The sequence below is a fragment of the Somniosus microcephalus genome, chromosome 31 (assembly GCF_052327205.1).
Source record: "Somniosus microcephalus isolate GS21.2 chromosome 31, FLI_Smic_1.0, whole genome shotgun sequence".
NCBI lineage: Eukaryota > Metazoa > Chordata > Chondrichthyes > Squaliformes > Somniosidae > Somniosus > Somniosus microcephalus.
This window is the reverse complement of record NC_141017.1, coordinates 12,976,503-12,991,343: the sequence shown is the minus strand read 5'-3', so window position 1 is coordinate 12,991,343 and position 14,841 is coordinate 12,976,503. Positions and strand designations below refer to the sequence as shown.

The following is a 14,841-nucleotide window of genomic DNA, read 5'->3' as shown; positions in this document are numbered from 1 at the left end:
ATGTTAAGTTATGCGACGTCCTACTCGTTGATTGGTTGATTCGATTGATGGCCACCGCCGGCTCCCAGTTGCGAAATAAAACACGAGGTACGAGGGGACACATATAATATGAAATATAAACGACGGGGGACGTGTTTGCAATGTTAGAGAATTAGGAATAAGCGTTTTCTCCGGCATATTTCCGCAGCGGAAGTGGCGGTTGCCATGGCGGTGACGTGCGCCGGAAGCGGCTGTTGCCAGGCCGGGCCGGGTCAGGGGGCGGAGATGCCGGTTGCTGTGCAGCGTCACCGAGCCGGGCCTGCTTCTCCTGCCGCGATGGGGAAGATGCAGCCGGCAGTGCAGCCCATGCTGGCCGGGGGAAGGACAGCGGCGGCGGCCCGCCGCGAGGAGCTGGTGCAGAGCATGTCGCTGTACCGGCGCCGGCCGCTGCTCCTGCACGGCACGCTGGGGCCCTTCGCCGCGCTCTACGCCGCCTGGCTCTACCTGTGGGTGTGCCGCTACGGCGTCAGCCAGTACCCGGAGGCCGGGATGATCGCCCTCGCCTCGCTCGGCATCGTCCACATCCTCACCGTGCTGTCGGGGCACTGGTCGGTGCACGCACACTGCCTGCTCACCTGCACCAAGGTAAGAGCGGGTACACCCGGGTACAGGGATTGGGACTATATAGTGTGGGTATACCCGGGCACAGGGATTGGCAATACCCGGGCACAGGGATTGGCAATACCCGGGCACAGGGATTGGCAATACCCGGGCACAGGGATTGGCAATACCCGGGCACCGGGATTGGCAATACCCGGGCACAGGGATTGGCAATACCCAGGCACAGGGATTGGCAATACCCGGGCCCAGGGATTGGGACTATATAGTGTGGGTATACCCGGGCACAGGGATTGGCAATACCCGGGCACAGGGATTGGCAATACCCGGGCACAGGGATTGGCAATACCCGGGCACAGGGATTGGCAATACCCGGGCACAGGGATTGGCAATACCCGGGCACGGATTGGCAATACCCGGGCACAGGGAGTGGCAATACCCGGGCACAGGGAGTGGCAATACCTGGGCACAGGGAGTGGCAATACCCGGGCACAGGGATTGGCAATACCCGGGCACAGGGATTGGCAATACCCGGGCACAGGGATTGGCAATACCCGGGCACAGGGATTGGCAATACCCGGGCACAGGGATTGGCAATACCCGGGCACAGGGATTGGCAATACCCGGGCACAGGGATTGGCAATACCCGGGCACAGGGATTGGGACTATACAGGGCAGGTACACCCGGGTACTGGGATTGGGAATACCCGGGTACAGGGATTGGGGATATACAGTGCGGGTATACCCGGGTGCAGACTGGGAATGCACGGTGCGGGTATACCCGGGTGCAGACTGGGAATGCACGGTGCGGGTATACCCGGGTGCAGACTGGGAATGCACGGTGCGGGTATACCCGGGTGCAGACTGGGAATGCACGGTGCGGGTATACCCGGGTGCAGACTGGGAATGCACGGTGCGGGTATACCCGGGTGCAGACTGGGAATGCACGGTGCGGGTATACCCGGGTGCAGACTGGGAATGCACGGTGCGGGTATACCCGGGTGCAGACTGGGAATGCACGGTGCGGGTATACCCGGGTGCAGACTGGGAATGCACGGTGCGGGTATACCCGGGTGCAGACTGGGAATGCACGGTGCGGCTATACCCGGGTGCAGACTGGGAATGCACGGTGCGGGTATACCCGGGTGCAGACTGGGAATGCACGGTGCGGGTATACCCGGGTGCAGACTGGGAATGCACGGTGCGGGTATACCCGGGTGCAGACTGGGAATGCACAGTGTGGGTATACCCGGGTACAGACTGGGAATATACAGTGCGGGTATACCCGGGTACAGACTGGGAATGTACAGTGTGGGTATACCTGGGTACAGACTGGGGATATACAGTGTTCTTTCTGCTAGTACAGGGCAAAATATATTAGAGGTGTAAGTATTTGTGTTGCACTGACTACCGTCCAATCGCGTAAGAGTACGAGTACAATACAGGGAGAATATAATGCATGTTGGTTCTGTTCAATAATAGGTTTTTTCCTTCCAAAAATCTTCCAATTTGCTTGAAACACAGGAGTCGTTTTTGCACAGTTTTAGTTCAAATTAACAGATGTTTGGAATTAAGCAATTTTGAGTTGAGAGCAGTAGATTGTACCTGCACCTAGGTTGAGGACACACGCTTTGAATGGCGGCATATGTTCCTGTAAATGCAGTATGTACAGTGTCTCCATCAGCTGACTAAATAAGGGTTATTTGTGGATAGGATTTCATTCTTTAGTGTGTGGACTATTCGGTGTTCATTGGTCACTCTGAGATTTAAGCATGGTCCTCTGTACTTGAGCACACAATGTATGTTTTTTGATGTGAAGTATTTTCATGCTGGGTTATACAATGAAAAGAAAGCCTTATTTTGTCTCTGAACCCAGGATCCCATTTGTTCAGATGGTTGCCCGAATTTTGGGTCTTTTATAAACAAAGTTATTGAGCGTTCAATATGTAGTGTGACTATACCCAGATATCGAGCGTTCAATGTATAGTGTGACTGCACCCAGATAAAAGGAAACACTCCTTTACATAGCGCGTCTCAGGACGTCCCAAAGTGCTTTATCATCAATGATGTACTATTTGAAGTGTAGTCGCTGTCATAATGTAGGAGGCGCGGCAACCAGTTTGCGCACAGCTAGCACCCACAAATGGCAACGTGATAAAGATAAGATGATCTGTTTTTAGGTGTTAGTTGAACGATTAAATATTGGCCGGGACACCGGGGAGAACTACCCTGCTCTTTTTCGAAATAATACCAAGGAAACTTGTACGTCCCCCTGCGAGGGCAGCCGGGACCTTGGTTTAACATCGCATCTAAAAGACGACGCCTCCGACAGCACAGCGCTCCCTCAATACTGGAGTGTCAGCCTAGATTTTGTACTCCAGCCTCTGGATATAGAGCTTCAAATATGTCGGTTGACTGCACCCAGATATGGAGCTTTCAATGTGTAGTGACAGGACTGTAAATAGAGTTTGACTACACTAGCTTGCTATTAATCATGTTCCTATTTAGCTGCAGGATCAAGGTATAAGCTTGAGAATAATGCAGACAGTATTAGAATGTGCAGTGAGGGTGACCACATTGTGTCCTCCGCTCCTGGAAATGGGATTGTAAATGACCACTGTTTTACTAGGAAGTTTGGTTGTGGACAGATGGTTCATTGGATCAGTGAATAAGTTGCAATACACTGTGCTTATAAACAGAGGTCATGAGCTGGCATTTTATAAACCATCTCCAATAAGCATGTGTTTCAATTTCTGTTCAATAGGATTATTTGCAATTGCAGACCAATCACTTGGCTCTGCAAGTCACAGGTCTTTTTCATTTGAATTCCATTGGATTTATTATGGCTAATCTGAGTTTAATGTTAAAGGCGAGTGTGTAACCAATTTATTAGTCCTTTTTATGAAGTGCCTGCGTAGATAGAAGTAATACAGTCGACACAATGTATATTGATTTTCAGATTTGACGAGATATCTCGCAAGAGGCTTGTTATAACAATCCAGACTTTTGGATGAGACATTAAACCGAGGCTGCATCTGCTCTCTCCGGTGGACGAAAAAGATCCTGTGGCACTATTTCAAAGAAGAGCAGGGGAGTTATCTCTGGTGTCCTGGGGCCAATATTGACCCCTCAATCAACAGCACTAAACAGATTATCGAAACATAGAAACATAGAAGATAGGAGCAGGAGTAGGCCATTCGGCCCTTCGAGCCTGCTCCACCATTCAACGAGATCATGGCTGATCATCCAAACCCTAGCACCCGGTCCCTACACCGACAGCCATCCCACCCAAGCCGTAACCCCACGTATTTAATCCCCCCTAACACTAAGGGTCAATTATTATCATGGCCAATCAACCTAACCCGCACATCTTTGGACTGTGGGAGGAAACCGGAGCACCCGGAGGAAACCCACGCAAACACTGGGAGAATGTGCAAACTCCACACAGACAGTCACCCGAGGCCGGATTTGAACCCGGGTCCCTGGCGCTGTGAGGCAACAGTGCTAACCACTATGCCACCGTGCTGCATGCCACTATGCCACATTGCTGTTTATGGGATGTTACTGTGCGCAAATTGGCTGCCGCGTTTCCTACTTAACAGTGACTACACTTCAAAAAAAAAAGTACTTCATTGGCTGTAAAACGCTTTGGGATGTCCGTTGGTCATGAAAGGCGCTATATAAATGCAAGCCTTTCTTTATTGGAGATGGTTTGAAAGTGCTCCGTGTACTGCCCACTTCTGTTCATTATATTTAAATGATTTGGACTGGGGCACAGGGAGTGTAATTTCTGACAACATCAAAGGGCGTTTGACCAGCAGCGAGTGAGACTGTGATGGAATTTGGGCGGGATTACGCTGCTTAGCGGAATGGGCAGACAGGTGACGTCCAATTTGAATTTGACGTTCAGTGTGTGACGCATTCTTGGTACAACAGAGATCCCGGAGGGGGGAAGCAGATATAAAGTTCTTAGAAAGCGAGAGTGCAAGTAGATAAAGCCTTAACACTCCAGTAGCATTTGAGTTTTATAAATAGCAAAGAGATGATGAGAAATTTGTGCAAGGTTACTGAGTGACCACTGTTGGAGTACTGTGTGCTGCTTTGGACAGACCACGATAGAAAGGACACGAAAGCCATGGCGAGCGTACAGATTCACCAGGATGATGCTAGGGAGGAGAAACCATAGTTATGAGATTTGAGACACTGGGAATATTTACACTGGAGCAAGGACGATTTAATAGAGGTTTTTAAAATTACAAAGGGTTTTGATAGTCTTTCCCTATTCACTCACTCTCTTCCAATTGAGAGAAATTGGTGAGAGGTGATCAATTTTGAATGGGAATGCTGTGTTATGGGATGGTTGAAACAGTCCATTGCATGTTTTAAAAGAAAATTAGATAAACATGAAGCAGAGGAAGATAGGACTATGGGGAGAGGGTAGGGCAGTGGGATTTGTTTTGGATTGCTCTAGTAAAGAGACAACAAAGACACAATGGGCCAAATGGCCACTTTCTGTGCTGGAAACGTCGATGGTTCTATAGCAGTTGTACTTCTGGCCGGGATCTCTCAGTCCACTTGTCCATGTTTTTATGTTTGAATGGCCAAGGAGTTGCTGCATGTGGTGGTATTTGGATCACTTTTGCAAGCAGTGGGACCCATATGATAGTCATTTTGCAACTGTAATATACTGCTCACGCCTGATCTTGTTTCAACAAATTCCACCTGCTTGTTCCTTCCCATCCTGCTCCCACACCAAAAAAGAAAAGTGTGATGTTAATTGCCCAATCCCAACAGCCACTAGTCTGGCCAAACTTACCATCCATTGGAAGAGTCCAGGTTTTGGGTGCTGTGAATGGTCTGTTGGACAGTTCCATGACACGCTACATGCGCATGATGGGCAGATATGTCCCTGTGCAGCAACAGCCGGTCCAACCATCTTCAGCTGCTTCATCAATGACCTTCCCTCCAACATAAGGTCAGAAATGGGGATGTTCGCTGATGATTGCAATGTTCAGTGCCATTCACAACTCCTCAGATAATGAAGCAGTCCATGCCCGCATGTAACAAGACCTGGACGACGCTCAGGCTTGGGCTGATAAGTGGCAGGTAACATTCGTGCCACAGAAGTGCCAGGCAATGACTATCTCCAACAAGCGAGTGTCCAACCACCGCCCCCTTGACATTCAACGGCATTACCATCGCCGAATCCCCCCACCATCAACATCCTGGGGGTCACCATTGACCCGAAACTTAACTGGACCAGCCACAGAAATACTGTGGCAACAAGAGCAGGTCAGAGGCTGGGTATTCTGTGGCGAATGTCTCACCTCCTGACTCCCCAAAGCCTTTCCACCATCTACAAGGCACAAGTCAGGAGTGTGATGGAATACTCTCCACTTGCCTGGATGAGTGCAGCTCCAACAACACTCAAGAAGCTCGACACCATCCAGGACAAAGCAGCCCGCTTGATTGGCACTCCATCCACCACCTTAAACATTCACTCCCTCCACCACCGGCGTACCGTGGCTGCAGTGTGTACCATCTACAAGATGCACTGCAGCAACTCGCCAAGGCTTCTTCGGCAGCACCTCCCAAACCCGCGAGCTCTTCCACCTAGAAGGACAAGGGCAGCAGGCGTAGGGGAACACCACCACCTCTAAGTTCCCCTCCAAGTTACACACCATCCTGACTTGGAAGTATATCGCTGATCCTTCATCGTCGCTGGGTCAAAATCCTGGAACTCCCTCCCTAACAGCACTGTGGGAGCACCTTCACCGCACGGACTGCAGCGGTTCAAGAAGGCTGCTCACCACCACCTTCTCGAGGGCAATTAGGGATGGGCAATAAATGCTGGCCTTTCCAGCGATGCTCACATTCCATTAACAAATTAAAAAAACATATTGCTGCGATAATAGGGTGTGGAGTCTGAGCTGAATCAGTGTTTCACTTTAGCCCTAACATTTGCCATGAGCTTACCACGTGGTACCTCATCAAAGGGAGGCAGCCGGAAAGAGGAGACTTTGGGCAGCTTCAATCAGCACTTTTAACAACTATGGGAGTTATTTCATTGCTACAACCTATTATGGTTTTTTCGGCCGCCACGTGCAGTGGGAAAATCGCATTCGCACGAATGCGCCCGCTGGACGCAGTGGGGACTGTAACAAGCTGTCCACTTAGCAAAGAGGAGTTGAACTGGGTAGAAGCATTTCCTGGTTATGTGGTGGGAGCAGAGATTTAACCAGAAGTGCATTCCGAGGTAGTGTAAGTGACTGCGTCTTGCAGTTAATTGGTTAAATACAGTTCAGATCAGCAATTTTCGTTGTGCTCCAGCTGCCAGTGTGAGGTGATGTAACTGGAATCGAGGGAAATGGGGATCGGGCGGGAAAGTGGAGTTGAGGTCGAAGATCAACCATGATCTTATTGAATGGCAGAGCAGGCTCGAGGGGCCGTATGGCCTACTCCCGCTCCTCGTTCTTAGGGAAAGGCTGGGTGCCAGACCGGCTGAGTGCTCCTCTATACCCTAAGCAGGTTAACGCTGTAATATATGGCAGACCTGTCGCGCACGGATTATCTGCATCATAAAAGTTTCTTGGGTCCTCTTGTGTGTCCAATGATGACTGATGGACCCAGCATAGGAACCACAGAACCTAGTGCGTTGATCATGGCATGGGATGGTTTGGTTTAGAATCAGTTGCTGTGTAATATGCATCGTGCACTAACTCTCTGCTATACACTGACTTTGCACGGAGAGGTGTCTTCTGTCTCCCCTACCCCTCCTTGCCCAGCTTATCTTTACATTGAAACTATGCACTATAGCCATTCAATTCAGTGCATCTGTAATGATCACTGTGTCTCCATCTCCTGTTACCCCTCGGCCCATCTCCCAGTGTTTTACAGGTGGGGCTAAAGTTGTCAGGTATGCTTTACTACTTTTCTGTTTGCACTGATGTTTGATGGAGAGTTTGTACTCATTTTTTGAACAATGTGTTTCTGGAGGATTGCTGATAGTATAACTGATACTCTCTCCATCTTAATCTCTTCAGCATCAGCTATTCAAATATGTGAAAATATCATAGTATATCATTCCTACTTAGCATGTGGTACCACCCCTCTTAAAAACTCTGCGTTCATCCAATTCTGGCCTCTTGGGCATACCTTGCGTCCCTCACCCCACCATTGGCAGCCGTGCCTTCAGCTGCTAAGGCCCTAAGCTCTAGAATTCCCTCCCTAATCCTCTCCGCCCCTCTACCTCTCCTTCCTCCTTTTAAGACGCTCCCTTAAAACCTACCTCTTTGACCAAGCTTTAGGTCACCTGTCCTAATGTCTCCTTTGGCTTGGTGTTAAAAACAACTTGTCTGATTGCACTCCTGTGAAACACCGTGGGAAATGTTACTACATTAAAGGCATTCTATAAATGCAAGTTTCTGTAGAAATTATTCCCTCTGTTAACCGGGGTGAGGTGTACAGTGTAAAAGTTGATAATTAATGTATTGGGCTAGCACACTCCCCTCTCAACTTTGAGGCAGGTTTCAATGCAGCTCAGATAAGATGCGAGATCTCGCTATTAACTGTAGGCGTTCTACTTGAACCCAGTTTGGCAATCTTTATAATTGAGATGAATTTGTAACATAAAACCACCCATATTTTGGCACATGTTGCTGCTGGATTGGAAGCCTCACTTGCACCACAAGTTTTCAAACTGGTATCCTTGGACCCTGGAAGGGCTTCTGTTGTCATCTAATGTCCATCATAAGGTTTCTGTATTTGTTGACTTACTATTGCTGATTCTGTGACTGTGTGCCAATAAAGCAAGTTTTCTACAGCGAGAAGCGCTGTTTTCCTTTGCATATCTGCAAGTTTGCAGACGACACAAAGTTGGGTGGGCGTGTGTGTTGTGAGGAGGATGCTGAGAAACCCCAGTATGATTTGGACAGGTTGGGTGATTGGGCAGAAGCATGGCAGATGCAGTATAATGTGGATAAATGTGAGGTTATCCACTTTGGTGGCAAAAACAGGAAGGCAGATTATTATCTGAACTGCAATAGATTGGGAGAAGGAGAAATGCAACGAGACCTGGGTGTCCTTGTGCACCAGTCGCTGAAGGTAAGCATGCAGGTGCAGCAGGCGGTTAAGAAGGCAAATGGTATGTTGGCCTTCGTAGCGAGAGGGTTCGAATACAGGAACAAGGATGTCTTGCTGCAGTTGTACAGGGCCTTGGTGAGACCACACCTTTGAGTGTTGTGTGCAGTTTTGGTCGCCTTATCTGAGGAAGGATGTTCTTGCCATGGCGGGAGTGCAGCGAAGATTCACCAGACTGATACCTGGGATGGCAGGAATGACGTATGAGGAGAGATTGGGTCGATTGGGCTTATACTCGCTGGAGTTTAGAAGAATGAGAGGGGATCTCATTGAAACTTATAAAATTCTAACAGGACTAGACAGACTAGATGCAGGAAGGATGTTCCCGATGGCCGGGGAGTCCAGAACCAGGGGTCACAGTCTAAGGATAAGGGGCAAGCCATTTAGGACAGAGATGTGGAGGAATTACTTCACCCAGAGAGTGGTGAACCTGTGGAATTCTCTACCACAGAAGGCAGTGGAGGCCAATTCATTAAATATATTCAAGAAGGAGTTGGATATATTTCTTAAGGCTAAAGGGATCAAGGGATATGGGGAGAAGGCAGGGACAGGGTACTGAATTTGGATGATCAGCCATGATCGCATTGTATGGCGGAGCAGGCTCGAGGGGCCGAATGGCCTACTCCTGCTCCTATCTTCTATGTTTCTATGTAGCTGACACTGCTCGTCATGGGGAGGAGGGGAAGGAGTCCGTACTAGGATGAGGGAGAGGCTGGAGTCCGTATTAGGATGAGGGAGGGGGAGGAGTCAGTATTAGGTTGAGGAAGGAGAGGCTGAAATGAAATTGGTTGATTTTTTTCAGCAAATAACATTTTGGGATCCAGTATATGAGTAATTTGAGAGATGACGTGTGGTGAGCGTAGCGTGCTCAGGAGGAACAGGTGACTTTGGATTTGCACCTCTGGTTCCCAAAGCTCTCCAGCACTGGGGGTTTTCCTCACCTCATGTCTGGGTCTGTTGTAGACTAATTGCTAGAGATTGATTGCTGTGATTAGTCAACAACTCCATGATAGTATCATGCGACTACCAGGATGATAGAAGGCGAAATAGATGGACCTCGGTCTCTTTTTTTTTTTGTCTAAAAATTCTATGTTTCTATGAAATAATAATGGGGGCAGAAAAGGCCTGATCTTACAACAAAGAACAGACCTTTTTTTTAAGATCGCTTTTAAAAATGTGAATGCTTCAGATTTCTGCGGGACTCCTTGCCCTTCCCCAGACTGGTGAAAATGGGTCTTTGTGAGCTTGCTGAATGGTTTGAGATGTACGGGACTGTAACCTGTTTTGTTTCCATGTGCTGCAGGAACTCAACCCCGTCAAAGCTACCTGGGCCAAGGTTGTGCCCACGCCCAACAATGGGTCCCCCGAACTGGTGCCACTCCAGCATGACCAGGTACGCAGCAGATTCCCCCCCCCCCCCCCCCAGCGGGACCTCTTCAATCACGCACAAGGCCGAAGGTGTTCTCAGTTTCCAGGAAACCCAACTTACTTAAATTACAAAAGCAAAATACTGCGGATGCTGGAAATCTGAAGTAAAAGCAGAAAATACTCAGCAGGCCAGGCAGCATCTGTGGAGAGAGAAACAGAGTTAACGGTTCATGTTTTTGTCGATGACCTTTCATCAGAACTGGAAGATGTTGGAGGTGAACAGCTTTTAAGCAAGTGCAGAGCTAGGGGAAAAGGGGGTAGGGAAAGACAAAAGGGAGAGTCTGTGATGGTGGAGGGGAGGAGTGATTTAAATGACAGAAGTTATGGTGCATGGCAAGAGGGGGTGAAAATGGGACAGTGCGGAGTTGGGCATCCTATGAACCTGCCAGAAATTCGGGCACAAACAACCCATTAAAATGAAACCTTTTAAAAATTACTTCGGGTTTTCTAACGCTGATGATTCACCTCTGAGTCCTCATAGAATCATAGAAAGTTACAGCACAGAAGGAGGCCATTTGGCCCATTGTGTCCGCGCCGGCCAACAAAGTGCTATCCACCCTAATCCCACTTTCCAGCTCTTGGTCCGTAGCCCTGTAGGTTACGGCACTTCATGTGCATATCCAAGTACTTTTTAAATGTGATGAGGGTTTCTGCCTCTACCACCCTTTCAGGAAGTGAGTTCCAAACCCCACCACCCTCTGGGTGAAAAAAGTTCTCCTCAGCTCCCCTCTCAACCTCCGACTAATTACTTTAAATCTATGCCCCCTGGTTATTAACCCTTCTGCTAAGGCAAATAGGTCCTTTCTATCCACTCTATCTAGGCCCCTCATAATTTTATACACCTCAATTAAGTCTCCCCTCAGCCTCCTCTGTTCCAAAGAAAACAACCCAGCCTATCCAATCTTTCCTCATCGCTAAAATTCCCCAGCCCAGGCAACATCCTCGTAAATCTCCTCTGCACCCTCTCTAGTGCAATCACATCCTTCCTGTAATGTGGCGACCAGAACTGCACGCAGTATTCTAGTTGCGGCCTAACTAATGGTTTATACAGTTCAAGAATAACCTCCCTGCTCTTGTATTCTATGCTTCGGCAGTCCCGCAGTTTGTGAAAGTGTTTGTAATGTCTGCTTCACACAAGCAATTTTAATGTGGCTGCCTTTAAAATTTAAACATACGGTAACATTTCTTGCATAGATCGCGAGCTTTTCTTGAAGAATTGCAAATTACACGATTCAGGTGCAATATATTCTGCGACCTGAGGTAGAACAGTATCCCTTTTAAGACCACAAAGCTCAATTGTTAATTAAACACCGGCTCGGTCAGTCCGAGTTCAATTGTTTGATGAGGGGACTTTGCATATTGGCAAGCAATTTAAACTGCAAGCAGAGCGTTGGTATATAAGCCAGAATAGTGGGGCATAAGTGTAGAGGTTCTACTTAAGCGAATCCTACAGTGCATTGTAAAGCATAAGTACTGTATGCTATCTTGTTTGCCACACTTCAAAGGGGCATCCATCCATTGCAAAGGGTGCAGAGAGCAGCCACAAAGTGTAAGGGCATGAGCTCCGAGGAGGATTGAGAGAAGCATCAGCTTTGCAGTCAGGAGAGCAGGCAGTTGACGGTATTGTAAATAGTATGTAGGTAAGATGAATTCAGAATATTAAAAGATAAGTCAAGCCAATGGGACAAGAGAATTTAAATTAGTGAAAAGTAAATTTGAAGTAAATTTTTACTTTCTGAAAGGGCAATAAATGATTGGAATAATCTACCAAGCAGAGTGGTTGAATCAAGGAGCGTTGGGGAATTCAAAATATAATTGGATGTTGGGCTTGGGTGATTAGATGCTAGTTGGGTGCCAGATGGGTAATTTGGTGTCCCAGCTCGATGGGCTGAATGGCCTTTTCTCATCCTCGTATTCTGACTCTCTGCTCAGTTGTTGCAGCCCTGAACCCCATTGTTTTCACGTTGGTGCTTTAAGCCGCTTTATCTCTCTCTCTCTCTCTCTGTGCAGGAAAAGACTCGGCAGAAAGCCATCTCCTTTGAGTTTCAGAAGATTAGATATATATTTGATGATGATGAAAAGGAGTTCCTCCCAGTGGCTTTCCCAGTGGCTTTCCCACTCCAGTTCTACCAGACTGCCAAGGGGTTCCAGGATGAGGCGGAACTAAAAGCGGCAGAAAAGAAATACGGTACAAACAAGTATGTACTGCAGCTGGGGGAGTCTTTGTGAGGAAGGATGGTGCCATTCTCCTTATGCCATCTCTGTAATCAGTTGTATATATTTCTCCACCCCTACAACAATAACCAAGGGTTTTGGTGGCTTGTGTGTATTTTTAGTCATACTTTTGTCTTCTATCTCTTTGTGATCATTACCGTGAACGGCATTGACAGTGAAAGACAGTACCGGAAATCCAATTGAGCCGTACAAATCAGAGACATGATTGAGCCAGTCTTTGATGGTATCTTGCATCAAACGCAGGGTCCATACCACTAGACAAGTTATCTCCTTGACTCCGAGACTAAATGAAAAAAATTGTCAGCGGCGCAGAACGAATGTACTCAAATCGTAGAACCTTACGGCACAGAAGGAGCCTGCTCGGCCCATCGTGCATGTGCCGGCTCTTTTCAAAGAGCTAGCCAATTAGTCTCACTTCCCCAGCTCTTTCCCTCATAGCCCTGCAGATTTCTCCTTTTCTTGTATATATCCAATTCCCTTTTGAAAGTTACCATCAAATCTGCTTCCACCACCCCTTTCAGGCCGTGTTCCAGATCATCATAACTCATTGCGTTTTAAAAAATAATATTTAATAATAATTCTCATCTCCCACCCACCACCCCTCTTTCCCCCCCCCCCCCCGCCTTCCCTGCCCCGGTTGTAGCGAAGGGTTTTCTGTACTTCGGGATTGTAGAAGTTTTGGAGAATTCAGACATGTGGCACATGGTGGGTTTTGCTGGAATAATAAGTCAGTTCCCAAAATGTTCTTTCCTCCTTCCGCTTCCGACCCGTGCAGGGCAGGGCAGCTTGGGCTGCTCTCGTGTGTTTCAGAGCTGCTAGGTGCCATTGGGTTAGGTTGCACGGGACTGCCTTCCCTGGCAGCCTTTCAGATTGTCAAAAGGGATGGAACAAGATTTGCAATAAAGGATTATTTTTAAAAAACACTAACGCAAGCAGTAATTCCTGCAAAACTGATGACTGGTTACGTGCACCTCCGTGTATTAAAAGTATCCAGTGTGTTGTTGTACATGTCTCGGTGACGCAGCACTTCTCTGTCACCTAAAGTGTGTTTGTTTATTCGTCAGGGCTGAAATGGTGGTTCCTGAATTCGTGCAACTCTTCAAAGAGAGAGCTACTGCCCCTTTCTTTGTCTTCCAGGTAAGTGCCCATTGATGTAAGAAAACTACTAGGCACTTGGTCTAAGCATTAAACAAAGCTTTAATCAACTTTTACACCATGGAGGTCTAGTTGTGTCCTTCACTAGTTCCTGTTAAGAATGTCCTGCGCAAGCTGGGCCCGTGCCCGAGTATTTATACTCTCCTTGGACAGCGCCACCCGCAGGCCAGCCAGTATTATTTCATAAGTCTTTCTTTCATGAATGACATTCATGTCACCCATCTCTCAAACACTTCAAGTACAGTTACAAAAGCAAGATACAGCGGATGCTGGAAATCTGAGAGAGAAGCAGAAAACGCTGGAAATACTCAGCAGGTCAGGCAGCATCAGTTTCAGGTTGATGAAACGTTAACTCTGCTTTTCGCTCTCCACAGATGCTGTCTGACCTGCTGAGTGCTTCCAGTATCTTCTGTTTTTATTCAAGTACAATTAATTGCTTTGAAATGTAGTGAGTATTGTGTAGCAGCTATTTTGCACACAGCACGATCCCACAAATAGCAATAAGATGAATCACCAGTCAGTCTGTTTTTGGCAGCATTGATAGAGGGGAGAAAGTGGGTGCGCGCACGTGTGTATGTACAGGTTTCATCGTGCTACTGTGGAACTATAATACCCAGTGCACCATGAAAACCAGCGTTGGAGGACAGGTGGTAAAGGAATAGGGCATTCAAACCCTTGTCAAGAAATTCTGTGCGAGGGAGTAGTAGTTTTAGCAGTGCGGAGACTACAATGCTCTGTACCTTGGCAAATTAGGCAGAAAATTTCCCCCCATGGCCTCGCCCCTCCCTATCTCTGTAATCTTCTCCAGCTTCACAACCCGCCGCGATATCTGCACTCCTCTAATTCTGGCCACTTGAGCATCCCCGATTTAAATCGCTCCACCATTGGTGGCCGTGCCTTCAGCTGCCAAGGCCCCAAGCTCGGGAATTCCCTCCCTAAACCTCTCCGCCTCTCTACCTCTTTTTCCAACTTTAAGACGCTCCTTAAAACCTACCTCTTTGACCAAACCTTTGGTCATCTGCCCTAATATCTCCTTATGTTAAGCCCGGTTAAACAACGCCTCGATTTCAAAATTCTCATCCTTGTTTTCAAATCCCTCCATGGCCTCTCCACTTCTTATCTCTCTAACCAGCTCCAGCCCCACAACCCCCTCCCCACCCCTGCGAGATATCTGCGCTCCTCTAATTCTGACCTCTTGAACATCCCCGATTATAATCGCTCAACCATTGGTGGCCGTGCCTTCTGTTGCCGAGGCCCCAAACTCTGGTATTCCCTGCCTAATCCTCT

The 14,841-nt window shown here is 47.9% G+C and overlaps 1 protein-coding gene across 1 annotated transcript in view; it reads left to right on the top strand.

The window, feature by feature from the left end:
• The first annotated feature begins 135 nt into the window (after positions 1–135).
• The window catches only part of atp13a1 (ATPase 13A1), a 119,091-nt gene continuing 104,385 nt past the window's right edge, over positions 136–14,841 (top strand). The window contains exons 1-4 of the mRNA XM_085971416.1: positions 136–624; positions 10,040–10,129; positions 12,175–12,362; positions 13,464–13,536. Of these exons, the coding sequence (XP_085827542.1) occupies positions 205–624; positions 10,040–10,129; positions 12,175–12,362; positions 13,464–13,536 (771 nt within the window). The 5' untranslated portion in view covers positions 136–204. The remainder of the gene's footprint in view (positions 625–10,039; positions 10,130–12,174; positions 12,363–13,463; positions 13,537–14,841) is intronic.